Source organism: Cebidichthys violaceus, unplaced genomic scaffold (genome assembly GCF_023349555.1).
Source record: "Cebidichthys violaceus isolate CVI_PGR_0920_01 unplaced genomic scaffold, fCebVio1.0.p SCAF_7, whole genome shotgun sequence".
NCBI classification, from domain to species: domain Eukaryota; kingdom Metazoa; phylum Chordata; class Actinopteri; order Perciformes; family Stichaeidae; genus Cebidichthys; species Cebidichthys violaceus.
In genome coordinates, this window is record NW_027176927.1 from 12,994,285 (window position 1) to 13,015,094 (window position 20,810).

The 20,810-nt window shown below is 39.7% G+C and overlaps 1 protein-coding gene across 1 annotated transcript in view; it reads right to left on the minus strand.

Annotated features, from left to right (window-relative positions):
- deptor (DEP domain containing MTOR-interacting protein) overlaps positions 1 to 20,810 on the minus strand; it is a 30,806-nt gene continuing 9,996 nt past the window's right edge. The window contains exons 5-10 of the mRNA XM_068735322.1: positions 18,148 to 18,326; positions 14,974 to 15,156; positions 13,953 to 14,090; positions 11,667 to 11,737; positions 11,243 to 11,347; positions 1 to 5,149 (exon numbers count right to left, since the gene is read on the minus strand). Coding sequence (XP_068591423.1) covers positions 5,027 to 5,149; positions 11,243 to 11,347; positions 11,667 to 11,737; positions 13,953 to 14,090; positions 14,974 to 15,156; positions 18,148 to 18,326 — 799 coding nt within the window. The 3' untranslated portion in view covers positions 1 to 5,026. The remainder of the gene's footprint in view (positions 5,150 to 11,242; positions 11,348 to 11,666; positions 11,738 to 13,952; positions 14,091 to 14,973; positions 15,157 to 18,147; positions 18,327 to 20,810) is intronic.

Genomic DNA, 20,810 nt, shown 5'->3' on the forward strand with positions numbered 1-20,810 from the left:
TAGAATCAGTTTGTTTGTTTATTATTGTTTGTTTATTAAACACTTAATCAACTGTTTAATACATCAGAACATCAGAATTAGCTTTAGGCTGCTTTGTCAAAAACAGACTGTGGTACTGTGTGAGCTTATATTGTCGTCAAACCCAACATTAAATCTCTGGTAGCGGTGAAAATAAACGCATTGAAAATGTTGGGGCCCCCACTCTGGCCTCATGAGGTGAACATAAAGCAAAATAATCCCTTTAATTAAGCAGGTGAACCAACCATCAAAGCTGAAGTAGAAAATTGACAATAACAGCACAATGTAGAAGGAAATACATTCTGTCAGACCATTGCTTTTGAAACCGCTGTTGTGCTTTTTGAAGGTGGTGTCCATAAAATACTGATTGTCTACAGAACTGTGGCACAATCACCTGTTACATGAGCACTTTTGATACACAAGGTCATAGATAAACAGATCTGGGAACAGAACAAGCGAAAAGATGACCACCAACTGTGATTAGCAGCAAAATGAGGTCTTAAGGCAAATGCTTTCAGACTTTATTGTTGGAACAGTCAGTGAACCCGTTTCAGCCAACAAATGACCACAAAACTCCCTCCAGACTTCTTAATAGATGTGAAGGGACACATTTGTCACTTCTGCATATTTTCAATTGCTAAAACTCAACTGTTATCATAATCAACCTTTCCAAACTGCCTCCAGACAAACAAGAAACATTTCCATCTTCTTTTTCAGAATCACAACCTTTCAGCCATTTCCCAAAACTTCACCAATGTGTAGATATCAGCTTTTAAAGAATAATGATATCTCTACAGTAGACTAATGAAAAGCCTTGAGAAGAATCACTAATGCAGAACAAGTGATTTTTGTCATGCTACCTGCTGATTGGCTGTGTAGAAAAATGGTATTAAAGAGCCCTGTAAACGTATCCAAAAATTTCAAAAACTCTATGTCCAGGGTCCCTATTATATCTTTTCCAAACACAGCAAACTCAAAACAACAAAATATCCATGACCTTTACATGAACAATGTTAAAATAGTATGGCATCACCCAACAAATTGAGTGAACAGTTTTGAGATCAGCAACTAACAACATGTCATGAATGTTTATCAACTAGAAAACACCAATGTCTGTAATGTTCTATAGTAATTTTATAAGCTTCTTATTTATACAGCTGAGGAAGTTTTGTTCTTTTATCATTGTCCTGAAAATGGAGCGTTGCAGAAAGCATGTTAAAAACTATTTTACCTGTGAAATGATTTGTCAGATAACTCAGTCCTACAAGTCAAAAGACTGAAGAAGCGCTTTGGATTAGAAGCCAATGCTACACAAGCACAGATTTACAGGAATCATGCATTTCACTGCGTACAACACCACAGCACATTGAGGAACAACAAATGAGATGCCCACCGAATAACTCACTTTGGAGACTTGAAGGCAGTTCACAGTGACATGCACTGTGTGTAAATTCTACTGTTTGGCAATAAAGATTTTCCTGAATATATGTTCATGTTAAATAGAAAAAGTTTCCTGCATTAGTATTTAGTAATAACTTCTCTTCAGGACTAAATTTAGTACAAATTCAATGAACCAGGCAGTGTTGTTTTGTCTAAAACAAACAAGTAATGTTAAGTTATGTATTGTAACTTTTTTGGGTGAAGGCGTAGCCCTCCAAGAGTTGTAGCAGTTGGGTTCATCCCCGTGCACAGGCGTAGTCTTGAAGATTTTTTTTGGCGCCCTTGTGCTCTGCACGGCCCCCCCTTACATCCGCACTTGGGTTCAAAGTTCTGCTCCCAATTTGAACCATTATTTCTTCAGTGACCGTAGGTGGAACCAGAGGGGCCCACAGCTTGGAGGGCTACGTCTATACACTCATAGTATCTGGAGTTACAAATCGTAACTAATGTTTCGTATTGTATAGGCATCTTAGAGCTGTTGCTTTTGGGTAAAGGGTGAAGCTGATGTAGTCTATGCCCCACTGTGACACCAATGTCCACAAGCAGAAGACATACACCAGTTCACAAACTGTAAATTCCACACATTATAAGGCAGGGAGTGAGGGACTGTGCATGTTAACACCATGTCAGCCCAGTGTGGAGGCTCCACTCCCACTGCACTACTAGGTTTGTATGATGGCGTCACACAAGCCTTGCGAGTGCCCTCTGTAATGAATGAACAGCTGCTGTGTTGCCTATTGCCATGTGTACAGCTTACCAAGCGCACACTGGGCAGAGTCGGTGAGACATTTCTTCTGCCTCATTCTGATAAGGTAGAGGGGTGAACCCTTCAAGAGAAAGGATTCTCGACCAAAAGGAGTTTGTTAAGACTTTTAGGGGTAGAGGATCAATTCATCCAGACGTGCATCTCTGCTCATGAACTCATATCCACACTCAGATAAATGAACTACTGGGAGGGAAGCGGAGAGCTCTTCTTCCAGTTTATGGCGAGACCCAGTGTTTGCAAGTGCTGTATGACTTCCACTGTGCGGAGTGCAGCTTTCTCTTGGTAGGGGCCATAAGGTCTAACTAGGACAAAACCCTGATCCCTTCCCTTTGTAGCTCCAGCTCTGTTTCCATACAAAGTGTGCAGAGCCAGACTAAGCCGAATGGTAGCCGGTTGTACTGGTATGGTTTTCCCTGGAAGGAGAAACGCAGGAACTTGTGGTGCTTGGGAATGACAGGAATGTGGAAATACACATTTCTCAGGTTGATAAACCTTTAAGGTCACTAAAGCACATTTTAAATAATGATTTGAGAGGATTTGAGGGGCTGAGTTAGCAGACTGGTGCCTGTCACAGCATTTAGCTCATCCGTTAACAAGGTATCCTGATGGTCTACAAAATTGCCGTCCCACCACCTTCAACACAAAGCGCTGTGAAGACATCTGCTCGACGCCACAGCTCTGTAGGCAAGTGAGCACAGAACTATCAAACGCACGGCGTGGACAGCGCCGAGGTGGCTTTCACAGCTGGGATGAGGATCTCAGTGTAGAGCGGTTTGAGTAGTCGGAAGACTACTCAAACCGTTACAAATACAAGTCAATTTACTATTTACTTTTCTTTCATTTACGGGTGCGCAAACAATCTTTCAAATTGTAAATGCCTGCAAGGATGAACCCAATAGTGACAGCTCTTAGGGGAGAAGCCTATACGATATAGAAACAAGTGTTTACTCAGGAGTTAAACATAGATTACAGACACATACTGTATAAGCAACTTGAGCATCACTAATTCATGCTCTACTTTTTTGTTATATAGTTTTAAATTTGATCTTCTCATGCTAGTATGTCTAAGCACATGGTGGCACAGTGTATACACATAGTCAATTCTGATGATATTTTGGAGGCTAATGAGGTACAAATCTATTTATATAAACTTTAACCCTTCTTAAGTCCAGCTAACCACATTAAAGGGTAATTTCAATCAAATAATAATAAAGAAACACTTAATTTGTGGAGGTTCTGTTGCTGCCATTCCAGTATATTGACAAGATATTTCCAGAATCTGTACTCCCATACAGTATAGGTATGTATATATGCATATACATATTCATATTCAAATTTTTATTTTGTTTTTAAAAAGCAAGATTTTGTCACTAAGTGCTTTTGTCAATATAAAACAAATGTTTAATAGGTCAAGTGCTCATATAGTAATCCTACCCTTTAATTCTTAAAAAAATAAAAGAATATATAATATAACATAATATATACATTATCAACGGAATCTTCTCTTTGCTAAAAGAACATCTTGTTTCCCAATTAAATCTGGTTGGCAGCACATGACCCTAATTGTAGTTTAGTAATTATTTGGCATTTCCACTGGAATGAAACACACCTAGACTTTTGTTTTTTGGCAATAAATGCAACAAATGCAATTAAAATCTTTCCTTGTATTTTAAACAAAGATTTGCACTCTGAGGCAATTTACAAATAATGACATCTTATGTCAAAGTGGAAGTTTCTTATTTGTATGTGTCATCTTAAAAAAACAAAACTAACTAAGGGGTAATTTATCCTTTAAATAATATGTATAAAGTCTCCAAGATGTTCTAATTGCTGTAGTTTATCTGTTAAACACCATTCTTCTAAAGCAGTACCTCCTCAGTTGGCTTGTGCGTTGAGTCTTTAGTAACTTTTCTATATAAATTGTGCCTGTTAATGTCACATACATTTTATCACTCCATTTTTATCACGTAAACTAATTCCTAGCAGCTACATGTAAATCTACCTGGGCATCAAATTATTTGCACATTTTTTTCACACGACATGGGTAGAAATCTGTATTTTTTCTATTCGACACACTGGTTGCCCAAGCAGGAAAAAACACCCTGAAACCAGACTTGTGATTTACGGACTGTAGCTGTAGTATAAATGCTCCCTCCCTGTGTCTTCCTGTCTCTCCCAGCAGAGGGCAGTGTTGAGCCATCAGGAGCTTAAGTCCATGGTTGGAAACTAAGTGGGGGAGAGGTCACTGACTGTGTCAGTATAAAATATTCTCCCTTTTTGTTACATTTTCAGATTGTACTTGTTCATCTCCTGGTTTTAATGACAAACCTCATCTCTCGTCCTTTAAACACTCACCATGGTCAGCAATTCCGGTTTTAAACTCAAACAAAAACAGGGAACTTGGGTCTTCCTACTGCATACATAAAGTCCGGGGCCTTTTCATTAGGACTGAGAGCCTTTGTGAGCACATTGAAGCAGTTGGATCACCATCTGTAGAAGTGGTGACTCTTTTATGCCTGTGCCTCTAAATCCAAAGAAGAACAAAAAATCAAGCCTAACCTGCGTGTTTTGTCTACAGGTTGAATCATTTACTTGACTTGTATACCTTCTTAAACACACTGTCTCTCGGTCATCCACCTTGTCCAAACATCTTTGGAACAGAAAGAGTGTGAGTTGTGTTTGAAGTCGTCGACGCTGCTCTGTCGCTGTGGTTTTGAGGTGAAGTAGTACTAAACCTTCTAGTCCTCATGTTATTACTGCACTACTCATCTATGAGGGATTCTGTCACGGCTCTGCTCAAACTTATGCCTCCTCCATCACCTCCATGACTATCGTCCTGGGTCCGGTCAGGATCAGGCTGCTGACGGTCCGGTAGTCCTGAGAGAGGACGTTCTGTCCGTTCACCGACACCACAAAGTGACACACCTTTAGAAAAGAAGGACAGAGAGAAGAGAGTAAATCAAACAAACAAATCGAACAAAATTGACCATCAACCAGGAGTTGAAGAGAAAGCAATATAAGAGAGAAAAAAAGGGAAATAGTCCACCGAGAATCTGTCTTTGGGGAATACAATACTTAATTGCTTTGATTTGGAGATATTGTTTGACGGTAACGTTATGTGGAAATGTTTTTAATATATTAAATATATTAATATATTTAAATTACAGAATATCTTTTTCAAGGGAGCCCTGGCCAAGACCACATCAATACAGTGTTTAGAACGGGATACACGCAACATTTAAAACTCCATCACATTACACTGTTTAAAACAACATACATGCAAACGTTAAACATCTTGATCTATGGTGGAGAAGTAGATTATGCTGCAGGAGTGATTTGAGTTTCTATGGAAATTTTATTGCATTTAAGTGGTTTTTTTAACTTTGATTCTTCATCTAACTTCATCTAACTGGACTACAACTATATTCAAGGCTTAATCCTGAGCTTCAAGAGCCTCGGAAGTTCAAGGCTTACTGTGTGTATCAACAGATTTTTGATAGTATGATAGATTTAGTTTTGTTTGCTAAACTATAGTACAGATCAACTGACATATTGAGGACCTGCAATGAGCTGTAATAAGCTTTCTTGCCAAGACTTCAATGAGAGAATTTACACCATATATCTGTACATAAATATGTAGCTGGACCCAGCAGATGGTTTAGCTTAGCTTAGCACAAAGACTGGAAACAGGGGGAAAAGCTAGCCTGGTTCTGTCCAATGGTAACACAATCCACCTACCAGCACCTCTCAAGCAAATTTACATATTCTATCTTGTTTGTTTCATCTGTACAAAAATGACAGTTTGCCATTTTACAGTAGAGTCTCCACTTGTGTCCACTTCCTGGTGGGGACAGATAAGAGAGTGGTATCAATCTTCACTTCTAACGCTCGGCAAAAATGCACATACGCATTTCCAAAATGTCGAACTAAATATCAAAAGCAAAAAGGTTTTTTCTTACAAGTTGCATAAGGTCAGTTTTGCCCAGAGGCCCCCAAACAGGTTAAACCAACCACGCTGTTGTTCGCTGCAAAGAATTTCAGGTGTAACAAACAGTCCACTCACAGTGCAGCTAACAAAGCCAAAAAACATAAGCAATATGACAATGCTTCAGTAAGACAACACAAAAATGGCAACATACTCAACGCTCCAACAGTAAAGACAAACATGTAAACACTGATCGTGTTGCCTGACATAAATGACACCAGGTACAACATGACAGCCAAGCTCAAATCTCTCCTGTGTCACGCCTGCACCCTCGTATCACTATTTAACCACTGTTCCAACTCGACAGCACTGATAGAAATACGGCTTGTTTTCTGTGCTGCCTTCTAACTGTTGCTCTTGCAACATGATGGTGCTGTTTCTGCTGCTGTGGTTTGGCTCTTTACAAGCTATTACAAGAGCACACACATACGCAAGCACACCGCTCCCAAAAGTTTTCCAAAAGCTCTGCAAGATGCAAGTTCGAGGAATGTCACAGAGAACAAAAGCACATAATCACCCTGAAATTTATATTGGCTATAAATTGACAAAGTGTAGATGTAGACGGCTGAGTGACGATGGAAGAAAAACTCTTACAGATGTGTTTCACGGGCCCTATACTCAGGAAACATTTACAGGGAGCAGCTATTTAAACTCTGACTGCTCCTTGCATAAACTGATGTTACATTCAGGTTACTATTTCTGTATTTTCACAGCAAATGCTACTAGAAGTTTTCCCGGCCTTGATGAATGTTTCAGGAAAGCAGAGATCAGAATAGGCAGATGGCTTAAGGGGAAAGAGAGATTAAAAGAGTGATAGAGGAAAGAGGAAAGAAAGCCTAGACTGTTAATTCTGTGCTGCAGAGGACAAGCAAGGATAATAAAGACATGTGTGACACGGCTCAGAAGAGGAAGGGGATGACTGGAGGTGTCGATGGGCAGTTTGAAATTGCTGATCAATTGTTATAATGTAAATACATGATGTTCCCCTGCCCTGTGTGCTGAGGTGCTTATAAGCAATAGAGACACTGCACTGGCCCATCCTCATGGAGACTACACTGTACTCTTTATGACGACGAAGCCTTCTCTGCGCAGAGGATAAATATTCCAAATATTTCTTATTATAGGACTCACTCGGTATTAGTCAATAGTCGATAATCGATAATAATAATTTAATCGATAATAGTATTTTTCCACCACAGTATATACCAATATTTGCAAAGTCAAAGTACTCGCTTTCTCTCCACTTCTATTTTTTTTTTCTCTTTGTTCAACCTTTCCTTGAAAACTCTTTAACTCTTTAACTCTAAAACCTCCCCCCTCTTTCTCTCCCACTGATGCTTCTCTCCTTTCAGGCTGCGGGGTTGTTGGTCTTGGCTGAGGCCCAGCTGCACTTAATGGCTCCTTGCTCTCAGAGGGTTAAAGTCACTCTCACACAGAGGAAGGAGAAAGACAGAAACGGGCATATAGAGAAGAGAAAGAGAGAGAGAGAGAGAATAATCAACACATGTTAGGAGGCCTCGCTGAAATATTCATGCAGCAATAACAGCTGTATGCAATGTAGAGAATAGTCCCTCTTTACCAAAATATTCGGGTGATGGAAGACCTGAGGCCATATTTGTCTTTACGTCCCTTCTTGAGGAATCAGAAAGCCAAAGAAACAATAGCTGACTGAGTTGAAACCACACATTAGGGCTCCCTGGTAGGTTGGTGTCTTAAAGAAACTGCTTGACATTTTGGAAAGTATTTGCTTTCTTGCCAAGAATAAATGAAAGTCCCAAATCAAACCAATTGTCCAATAACAATTTGGGCAATTAATCAGACATCATGACCTCCCTCAAACTGAATATCAAATGAAAGGCAAACTGGCCTGAATCTAAAATTAATTAGGGTGACCAATTTGGGGTTTAAGTCAAGATTAATGTTTTTTAGTCTTCTGGTTGCCTGGCAACCTCACCGTGACTACAAGACTCCAGGGTCTCTCAGGATTTGCATGAATAGGCTTATAAGAGTCAGACTATTAGATGTTTTGTGCATGTCTTAACTGACAATTGTGTGTCTTCAGCACAATCAATATGCTCAGGTTTAAATGTTCAGCATATATACACATATATATACATGTATATGAGCTCGCTGTGCATTTTGTGAAAAATACTTTTTGGCTGGCAATCTTCAATGAAGGGTCATAACACCAGTCGGAGCCATAAGAAATGTGTATATATATATATATATATATATATATATATATATATATATATATATATACACGTGTATATATATATGATCTTACACATTAGAGCATTTAAAGATTTTAACATGCAACAGTGTCCGATTCATCTAACCTTATGATACAGAACACATTGTTCAGTGCACACACGTGATGGTGTACAAACATACATGCAGTCCAGTACAGGATGCACAAATGGACACAAAGTGAGACAAACACACGCCCTGCTCTGCCTGCTGCTGCCTTATAAAAGTGCATTAGTAACATAAGTGTCCGGATCCATTATAGTCAGGACGATGCTGATGTGTGCGTCTGTGTGAGGTGGAAAAAGATACAGAGCCGAAGTGTTTGAAAGCATGTGAGTGATTAGAAATGAGAGGAGCTTTATGATGCTTTTTACTACCTCCCCACTGAGGTGCAAGTTTCTCCTTTGGCCTTTTGCCTGGACTGCAGTGCCAACACCTCACAGCATGGCATTCCCTCTGCTGGATTGTGTTACTGCTTAATAATTACACATCAATAAAACTACGCAGGTGAAGTGGAAGAGGATAAACCTAGAAACTACAGGCAGTGCAATGAACTCACACTGCTGCACACTAGGAATGTAATCTCATATTTCTCACCTAATATTTTTTTGCCCTCAGCACATAAAAGATAACGATACCTTTCAGACTTAATATATAAAAAAAAACACACAAAAGTCAAAATACAAAAATGTGGCGTCCTCACAGTACGTCCACAATCAGTCCACACTGATTAGGTCAACAGAGCTAATCTCTCTCACACTCACACTCTCACACACACACACACACACACACACACACACACACACACACACACACATAAAGACACAAACACACACACTTTATGTGGACACATTAATAACCGACTGTGGACCATGACACTTGTTTTCATGGTGATAAAATATGACTGTTAACAGTAACAAAAGCAGAAGTGAAATTATTGACTGTTTCCCCTTTCAGTGCTAATCCTTAAGATGCTCCTTCCTCATCCTCCACATCCTTCAGCTCATGCGTCTTCTCGCTGACATCACCCTGAGTTAACATCCTTTCCTTTATTTAGTCGGAGAAAACTGAAAAGTTGCATTTTTAACTGCTGCTTTTGTGAAATCCCTTTCAAAGGGTCGTCACCTTTGGGTTTCTATAAAAAAAACTGAAGCACTGAAATGTTGGACACTTAACAGATTTACTCCTGTATTAGCTTCTCTGCACTGGCTCAATGTAAACTCACACATTGTATTTAAAATCCTTCTCCTCACCTACAAAGTCCAAGCTGACCAGGCACCATCATATCTTAAAAAGCTTATTGTACCCTATTCCCCCCTAGAGAGCTGCGCTCCCAGAATGCGGGGTTACTTGTGGTTCCTAGAGTCTTAAAAAGTAGGATGAGAGCCAGAGCCTTCAGTTATCAAGCTCCTCTTCTGGGGAACCAGCTTCCAGTTTCAGTCTGGGGGGCAAACACACTCACCACATTTAAGAGTAGGCTTAAGACTTCGTTTTTTTGACGCTTATAGTTAGTGCTGACTCAGGTTGCCTTGGACCAGCCCCTAGATAAGCTGCTATAGGCCTAGATTGCTGGGGGACTACCTAGAATACACTGAGCTCCTCTCTCCTCTCTCTCTCCTTCTGTATGAATTCATGTCCCATTAACGCACATTACTAACTTTGCGTCTTTGTGCTTTTTCGCCTCACAGGTTTCCATGGATTGTGGTTATATCTGGACCGTGGTCCTGCCTCCTGTTGTGGCCCTGCGGACACCCACTGCTACTATCATTATTATTAGTCACATTACTGTTACTATTACCATTACCGCTTTTAATGTCATTAGTTTTTCTTGTGAGGGTCCAGGGACAGAGGATGTTGTATGTGTACAGATTGTAAAGCCTTCTGAGGCAAATTTGTGATTTTGGGCTGTACGAAATAAATAGAATTGAATAGAATTGGAAACTCTAAGCCCGAGAAAACATTTTAATGTTCACTTCATCATTTCAAGTGTCTAATGGACATTGTAATGATTTATCAATCAAATCAAACGCAGACTTTTTAAAACACAACCAACAGTTTATGTGCTTAATAACTTCATGTTTACTCCCCTGTCTCTGCTCTTTCTGGCTCCTGATGCTTTTTTTTATTCAGTCCTTGCTCTCTCCTCGTCTCTCCATGTTGTGGTTTAAGTCACCATGCTTTGCATTTCCAGGATTCCTTGCTGCCACTCTGCTTACATACTTTCATGCCAGCTGCGGCAGCAGAGCCACCATTACCCCATTTTCCCTCTTCACGACCGTTTCCCTCCCTCAACACTTATCCTGCTCTTACAGCTCCTGTCCCGACTTTCATCCTCATTACAGGATGAGTCCTTGTACTCTTCTTTCTATTCCTTCCCTATTCCTCTCTGTCATTCTTGTGCAACACTTACCTCACCGTCTGCACTTAAATGTAATATATATTGAAGTACAGACTTAACAAAGCAATCTAATTAATAGAACACTGTTCATACAAGTATTGTCACAACAACTAAGCGGCAAAGCACAGAAGTATCGAAGGAATTTCAATCTCAGACATAACAACAAGGGCTTCCTCATATTACACTGTGGTCCCACAGACACGTAAAACAAAAACAAAACTTCCTCATCTAACCTTCAATCGACACAGTACATTATGTACGCTACACACGGTAACATCTACCCTCCTTTCGTTCTTCACACCGCTACCTAATGCATGAAGAGATGGAGGAGGTCCTCTGGTGCTCATAGTGCTTTCAGGACTCCATCCATCTCTCCTGTCCTTACCTTCATGCCAGCAGCTGCTGCAGGTCCACCAGGGTCCACAGCCTGGATGTGACAGGGTTTGCTGCCTCGCACCACAAAGCCCCAGCCCACAGCATCACCTACAATCTGAGGAGCAGCGAGAAGACATGGAATGTTGACATGATTCGGGGCACACTGTTTGTATTTAAGTGTGGTTGTAGCTAGTAAGTGGATCTTTGTGGTTAGATTCTCTCCATCATAAACTGTTCCAAAAAGGTCAAGAACAAAATATCAACACTGTGAAATGTCTATACATTGTTGTATACATATTACATTTATGTCCCTAGTATTATTTGTATTATTAAAGTGTGATACTCGAATTTATCTGAGACACGTGCCGGTGCTTCCTGCATATTCATGTGTGTGTGTGTGTGTGTGTGTGTGTGTGTGTGTGTGTGTGTCCTACAGTGACTGTCTTCTTAACGAAAAGTCCTCCTGGTGTCTGCAGCTCCTCTGGACTCACTTGTCTTTTCAGAACTGTGGAGAGAAACACACAAAATATTACTTACTACCGTGACAATCAGTCAGAGCCAAATACATGGGCACACATACTCAAACAGGTATGGGCATGCGCACACACACACTGAAGAAAAAATACATAATATTGTTGGCTAACAAGTATGTAGCAAGTGCTGTTAGTCACATGCTAACGGCGCCTTGAGGCTCACTGCTTCCTGAAATATTATAGCTCCCTTCCCCTCATCTAACTTCCCCTAACCATTGCTCAATTCAACATGACTACACCAGATTTAACTGGACTTTTGCGTCTCAAAGAATATTTTAATCAAATGTAAAACATAAAATATAAATCTAAATAAAATGTCCATTAGTACGAATGGTGCCAGTATAGAGAATCCCCCACGCACACAATAATTCCCACAAATGTGAGCTGAGAATACACACACATCTGAAACGAGTGTGATCATATAAAAATTGAAATGACAATATTTCAATGTTTTTTAGCCATTGTCACTGTGTGCATGTGTTTCTGCCATCTACACACACAATGACTAAACTTCTAATTAACAGCTCAAGTTATTTATGTGCTTCATTTAGTCCTTTTTTGTTTCTTCAGTATTTTTAAAGCTCTGTGTTTATGTTCTGTTCATTAGCAATCCTTAAAGCGGGGCATGTTAAGTAATTACTGGTTACTTTCTGAGGTTTATTGATTGATATATCCCTGAAGATCATGGTTTACAAGTGTGATGAATGAATGAAAGACAGACACTTTTCTGTGGGTGCTACAGTATAAAACAGCAGGATCTAATACTTGGTAAAATTGCACAACTTCTTTAGGTGTGAGCACAGATTAAGATTTTTTTATTTTATTTTTATTTAAAGTGCTAAAGTGACGAACTGTATTCAATTCTTCCACACAAACCTGACAGCAAATCCCTCAGGTAGCCTGTGGTGTGTGCATACTGTTCAGTATGTGTGTATTTGATAAATCTCTTGCGGTCTGTGTAGTACTTCTAATCTAGTCTAATCTGATGAAACTGAGGAAGTGAAGTGAGAGACTGTTTTATCCTCTTCATCTGGACATTTCCATAATCTCTCTGTGGAAATCCTGATCTGATTAGATCTACAGGACAACCTCTCTTTAATACCTCATCTCTTTTTATCCGTCTGGCTTCATAAATGCATAGTAGAGCTTTTGTACCACATGCTAAGAATGTTTTATGTTTTTGGACTCCTTATCTTCCCACAGTGTGATGCACACAATTATTTGAGGCAGAGTGGGATTTTTTTGTGCGTGTGTGCCTTCCTTTTCCTGTCCATTGTGAGTGTTCATGTCGAGGGGGCCCTGGTGCTACAAAGAGACTCTGTCAAGGACACTGCTTGGATCAGACACATCAAAGGAAACCTCACACCTAAAGACACACACACACACACACACACACACACACACACACACACACACACACACACACACACACACACACACACACACACACACACACACACACAGCTCAAAGGCATAACTTCTTCATTGATTATCACTCGCTACAAGCAGCACATATTGATCTTCCTCTGAAGTTAACACAAGGTCATTTAGCCTCTCTCTTCTTCAAAGTCTACTAAAAAAAGTTTGCTCGTATTTAATGGCAGGAGAGTGTTAAGTAATTTCGGGTATAACTTGTTTTTGTACTTACAAGAAACAATATGACATATTTAAGTGAATATTCATTAATAAATCACATTAGGAATTAGTGTCTTCATAACACATTTAATCGATACGTTAACATTAGCAGGCTTCAACTAGGAGCCATTAATCTGTGTGTGTGAACACAAAACCTTTCCCCTTCCATACCAATGTATTCACATTCATTATGAGATGGATGCAGCTGATCTGCATGCATTGGGCGAAAACCAGGAACACGTTGGCTTTGTCTATTGCAGATGTCATACACACAACAATACGTTTTCCAAGACTTTTCCAGGCCTTTCTTTTTGACCATACATTCCCTGAAACATCTGCGTATACATGAAAAACAAGAGTAAAAGGTCAGAGTCTGACATTACCCCACGTAGAGAACAAAGTATCGCAAAGGTTCCATAGACTGGACTCTGTGTGTGTGTGTGTGCGTGTGTGTGTGTGTGTGTGTGTGTGTGTGTGTGTGTGTGTGTGTGTGTGTGTGTGTGTGTGTGTGTGTGTGTGTGTGTGTGTGTGTGTGTCTCCACGTCGTCTCACCAGACTTGGGGTTGCAAAGGACAGGTGGACTGCTGCCGAGCGTAGGACTGCTGCTGTAATAACCGCTGCTGCCACAGCTGCTGCTCATGCTGCTCCGCCGAACTCCGACCACCACCTTAATCTCTTTAGTGGGACTCACTGAGACAGAGAGAGAGACAAAGAGAGCTGTGAGACCACAGACACACAGGACAAAGCTATAACGCTGGATCTCTCTTTCTTTCTACCTGCAGGTCCGTAGCAACCCCAGCTGTGTTTATATAAGAGCCTTTTACTTCATCAACATTTATATTCTCAAGAGAAATCCCTCATCTAATCCCTCTCAATTAGTTAAAACTAGCACGTGTTTGAAAAGAGTAGGTTAAACTATCTCTACCATAGTTTGAAGTGCATGTTTGCCAGAGGAACTAGCATTGAGTAAGTGATGAGACAAGGTTTTAATAGAGAATCTCCAGAAGTAGTTATTAAGATAAAGATGCTTCAAGCACAGGTTTAAACCCAGTCCATCTAGTACCAAAGTTTGCTCAAGATGGAGAACTAGACTCTCTGTTACACATTTTAGAGTTGTCTTTTTTTTTTATTTACAGCTGAGCAGCTAATTTGGAGCACTTGTCCAATCATTTTACATTCACGTAAATAACTTTGTGAAAATTGTGAGTCCCATTTAGGGAAAGTCAACTTCGTGTGATCGCACAACAGGACTCAACACTTTTTATCATGTTCTTCAGCCTGGCAACACAAATATCTCTACGGTGTTATCTTTATATGACAGATGCAACCAAAGACACCAATCATTTTGTGTGTGTGTGTGTGTGTGTCTGTTTTTCCCTAGAAGACTGAATCCAATAACTAAGGGTAATATTGAAATTTTGTGAAGAAAGAAAAAAAAAATGTTATGAAGATATTCTGTCAGGTTTTAATTGAAGAACAGGTAACCTCAGCTTCTCTGGTCTGACCACTACTAATAGCTGGCATACTTAATTATATAAAATTAGACACAAATGGTAAATGGTTCAGTTTGTACCTGAGAGGAAGCTGGTGTTGCCTCCATCTGAGTTCTGTTTGCGGAGACAGAAGGGACTGTCGTGACTCTCTGGGATGCTGCGGCTACGCTCGTGAAGGAGTTCGATCAGCCGCCGTCGACGCCGGAAATTCATCCTGAACTGGTAGAGGAGGGGCCCGTCGACAAAGTGGTGCTTGTAGGTTACTGGTGACAAAGAAAAATGGACACGGAGAGAATAAATGAGCTTTGTTTAAGAGGAAGAGAGAGGGAGAAATAAGACAATGTAGAAAGCATGAAAGGCTATGTCGTATTTTTTTCCAATGTTCAGTTTGGCTGAAAAAAAAGAAATTCACAGATTATGCTGAAACTCTGAACTCAACTGAGCAGCACTAAACAAACTGTCCACTGAGCTGACATCACCTGTGCTGAACAAACATAAAGTGACCTTAGAGAGCATCAACCTCAGCCTCCACAGCTGAGCTGATAAGACCAGCTGGACCAAGGAGATACCAGAGTACACTTTTAAATCACGCGTAACTGTCAATTCACCATCACCAGCTTTTATTTTACCGTTAGTTTTGTTTTAAGAATAGAAAAGTATTTTATGAATTCAGAGATCCTCAGATAGAATTTTGAAAAAATGAAAGATAAAAGATTAAGATAAAGACACACACAGTTAACAGCCCTCAATTTAGAGTAGATAAATAAAACAATTTAATTAAAAAACAAATTGTATTTTCTTTTTTTAAATGTATTGTCTCTATTTAGGGTTGTTATGAACCTCCCTTTTATATTTTTTATCTATTTTGATATCGATATAGATGTCTTGGTTTTCAAAGTTATCGGCCAGAAAAATAAAAATGAGAAAGTACTACAATAAATCACAGGAAATGCACAAGCAGGTCAATGAACCACTCAACTACATACATCAGATACCTGCGTAACTATAGGTCAATAGCCTTTGTTCAACAAGTAAGACCGCATTCCCCTTAAACTGTATTCAAAGCGGTTTATTTTCATTTGACCTCTATAGCAGCAGTTTCTCTTACCCAACCTCCTTCATGAGGATTTAGAGTTTCAAAGACCAAACATGGTCCTGACTCTCTTACTGAAGCTTCAATGAAATGATTTAAAAAATCATTTACTCTCCATGGTTTGAATAGATCATGTTGTACTAGTAAGCACGAATGGCGATTCAAACCCATTAGAAATATTTAATATAGTTTGATTTAATTAATATATTTTCTTATTTATCTATCATGTACATATATTTGAAAATGGAACATATATACATAGCAATAGAAGGTACACATTTTAACATTTTTCATATTCACATACCCTTCGTCCATCCCTCCAACATCAGTGACCGTCAGTTATTGTATGTCAAATGTTAATCCAGTGTGTTTCTACAGTGAAGCCATTTAGCTATCGTTTATCTGCCTACAGTACAACAAAAACACACACTGAGCTTGTGGTTAGTCCACATTTCCTTTTGTGGTTGTGAAACTATTGTCAACCAAACAAAATCCTTTTATTATATGGGACAAAAGAATAACACACACTAGTGAACACCCTTTAGAGGAGTGTTTTACTCTCCTCGCCACAGTAAATGGACTGAACTAATGTAACACTGAAATGCTACTTTCTCTTTGCTAGTTTTCTAATTCTTCTCATGCTGGTTCAAACTACTTTAGGGGGGAATTGTGCCAATATAAGATTTACTGCATAGCACCTTGCCCAGTATGATTACAGCATACTACTGGCTGACTGTGTTTGGCAGAGTGATACATCTACTCTACCCTGACAATTCATGTGATTTATTTGCTTACATTATCTGCAAATTTTACTTTAAGGCCTGTTTTAAAGCTACCTCCTGCCTAATCTCAGCTAGTCAGAAGTATAGTGTAGAAAAACAGCAACCACATTGTCCCTCAGAAAACAATGATGACCAAACACAACGTGGATCCATCCAGACTTGCCTGAATGTGAATGAATGAATGTGTAAGTATGACCTCAGCACAGCAGAGGGTTTAGGAAAGCAGATTAGATAGTCTATATCTCTACTTCTCAAACATGTTAATGTGTTTCTAATGGAACTGAAGGTCTGTAAACACATTATTACTACAGACAGATGATTTTAAATAACTATCTACTGTAACTACAGGGCGTATGAGGATATGAAACAGTGCAAAGTCTGCATATCATCCACTAGTGGAGCAGTTATTTCCACAGGGAGGATGCCACTATGACACCAGCAGGAATCTGATCAGGCTCCTTCTCAGGGAGGAGACATCAACAGTTTTATGGCCTGTACTGGAGCACCGGTGACTAAAGCATTCAAATAATTATACCTTTAACTGGCTTGGGTTAACGAGAGGCTGTAACACACATTCACACCTGGGAGCAACATGTTTTCTAAAGGCTCTTTTTATTGGATTTTTAACGCTTTAAGTTGATTAAACATTAACTTTGTGAAAAATAAAACTGTCATACATCAATAGAAATGTCTCTGTTGCTTGTAATCAAGTTGTTATTAAAATATTTTTCTGTTTTCATTCTGGAACTAAAGCTCAGTAATGAAAGTTCAAAGTACTTTACTTAAGTACGTCCGTGTTTTGCAACTTTATATTTAATCTATAGTCTTTTCATGAGACTATTTTAATAGAAAGGCACAACTGTAATCCAGGTTACATCTTTCTAGACATACAGTATATATGATGCTTAAATGGGCAAATGGTTCTCCTCTGTGTTAAAAACTGCTGCATGCTCAGATTTAACGGCACTTGACTTTGTCAAGGACATTTTTTTTCAAGAGTCAAAACTGTGTGTTTAAGTGTGCAGATAGGGCAGTAATCATACTATGAGTCAGTACAAGCATAAGAGCCAGGACAGCAGAACTGTGTCACCATGAAGTACTAGCTGAACTCTTTGACAGGATCATGCAGAGGAGAGACGTGACTACATGAAGGGGTTCCTGGCTTTACTGTCCCCAAGTGCCATTCACAGATTATTAATCTGTCAATACTGAACTCAGACTGTGTGACACTCAGTTGAAAGAGGTAATATAATGTTGAAAGACTTGAGATTAAATTAAACACTGCACACACCCATTGAATGATACAGGTGTTGCTTGGAACTGCGAGTCGTTCAAATAGTTTCCAGTACATAAAAGAACGGTTTCCCCGTCTTCCTCACCATGCTGGATGATGCCATGTTCAAGAAGCCTCCGTCCCAGCTGCCCTGCCTCCTCCCTGGTTGCCATCTCGCCCTCCTGTAGCAGCCAGTCGATGAACTCAGCGGCCACCAGCGCCCGCTCGAATGTCCCGTTCTCCTCCTCTCTGGTTTGTAACAAGGTGTTTTCTGTGTTCATCAACCTTTGGAGAGAAGAAAGCAAAGTTCTGTTACTTGAATTGTTTAGAAGTCAAAGAGTGTGGCAGAGAAGATCGTGGCATTCAAAAGGCGATCTAATCCAATCCATACACTAAGCTAAAAATGTATGACCCACTACACTAAGACGTTTGAAGTCAGATGTTTAGCTTCATGGGATCTGTGAACCAATTCTGAGATTGGAATCAAATTGTTTTTTGAATCAAATTAGAGCCAAATTTGAATTAGATATTGGTCCGCTACTGACTCAAACAGCTGGATCGGGTATCAGTGACAATTGGCCAATCTGGTATCAAATACCATTATTTTAATAAATAAAACAACATTTAGTACATTTATATCTATGCATTAATTTGTTACATTATGTTTTACAAAGTTGGGAATCAGTGTTTAAGTCAACCCTGATGTTGCTTAAAAGAATGATCCCAGTCACTCTCACACAGTGAGACAATCAGCTTATCAAATAAACACTGGTATCGGATCAGTACTTGGTATCCAAAGCCAAGTATTGCGATTGGGACAGAAAAAGTCGGGTCAGTGCATCCCTATAAAGTATTCTTGACTGCATCAGGAAAATAAATGTGAATATGCTACAACATTTATTTTGCAGCTCTGGTGGATGTCTCCATAGCAACAGCTGGCTGGGCTCATGTACTTTAGCAGTGTGACACACAGCATCTAATGGAACGAAATGCGAGTTCTCAGAAATGCTGCAACATTTATAATCATTGGACATAATTTTACCCTATAGCACTATTTAATTACCCAAGAGATGCGTTCAGCTTTCAGCAAAACTTGGGGTTACAGGCAGTAAGATAGCTAAGTGGGAATTTCCAGCAGGGAAAATCATCCAAACCAGCAGCTCTACCCATTTCTCCACTCTCACTGCAACTGTCTCTGGATTAGCACTTCAGCCACATAAGTGAATCTTAAAACTAAATTCATGTAATTAGTAGAGCCTCATACACCAAAAACTACGGATCAGATAAGTTAATAACGTCAAGAAAAATCTTGGAGACCTTTTTCACAGACAGTCAGGCGAGTTTTGACTTTGTAGACTCAACTCAAAACTCACATAAACATCTGTTTTACAGCAATTGACAAGATTTCACAAAGTTTCTACTAAAGCAATACAAAATATCACAATTGAGGCTGTAGTTTTGTTTATAAATGTGTGTAATTGTCAATAGTCTTTCCTAGAGGATTACATGAAGCGGGTGGTGTTATCTCTACCGGATGACACCAGATGACACATGCAAACTCAAAAAATCAAAGTCAGACAAGTTCACACATGCACGGAGAAGAATAGCTGACTCTACCCTTATAACCACACATTCACACCCATGACTCACACCCAAACACTGTCATCTGAACGTTCACACAGTATAACTCAGCCAGGCAGTGGTTTCAAGAAACAATAAGCTTTCTGTGATACACCTATACATGTCAAAACATGTGCTTGCAAATAAGTTTACCATCAAAGAGACAGAGACACTAAACTTGCCACATCTTTGTTGGCTGTGTTTTGCTGGCACAAATTGCATTCCCACATTCTGTTTAATTGGCTATCAATCAATTACTAAACAGTCGACTCAACAATCAGAGAAAGACACTGAATATTTGCACCACCGTCCTATGGAGTGCTGCAGGAATGAGTCCTAAAACCTGTATATGAGACAGCATTTTTGCACTTCTAATTTGCACTAGGGGCGGCCGTGGCTTAATGGGTAGCGAGGGTTGTCTGGCAACCGCAAAGTCGGCAGTTCGATCCTTGGTTGATACATGTCCTTTGCCGAAGTGTCCCTGAGCAAGACACTGAACGCCTAAAAAAAACTGCTCCCGGGCAGCCCACTACTCACAATAAGCTAGGGATGGGTTAAATGCAGAAGTTAAATTTCGTATATATGTATATGACGACAATAAACTGAACTTTAATTCCCTCGTCTCATAGAGGCCTGAAATAAAATCAGTGAGAAGTTTTGTTCTATGATGTACAAAAATACGTCATCCCTGCAGCCCTCTATAGCCAAAGGCTTACAGCTCCGGGATACTGACCTATTTAGACCAGCCCAAACTGGAGACAAGAACCAGTGGTGCCCGCCTATCTGTCCGGTTGTTGTAAGTTAGCTTTAGACAGTGGCATTGATCTTCTCATCTAACTCTTGGCAAGAAAGTAAATAAGGTATTTCTGTCTGGCATGGACAAGCCATCAGAACGTCTATTGTCATACATTTCGTGAGGGACAATTTAACATTTTATGGAATGCAGAATATTAGTTGCAAAACCTCTCGAGCCCAGGAAAAACAGCTTCCCCTTTAATGAAGCTAAATGAGGATATGTGAAATTAAAATAAATGAAACCTAAATCAGGTGCAGCTTGTAAGAAAGCCTCTCTAGTAGGCGACCATCGTCCCAGTGAGGTTCATTCAACTATGACTTATGATCAGAGATGTAGGCCCCCATTTAAAGGGA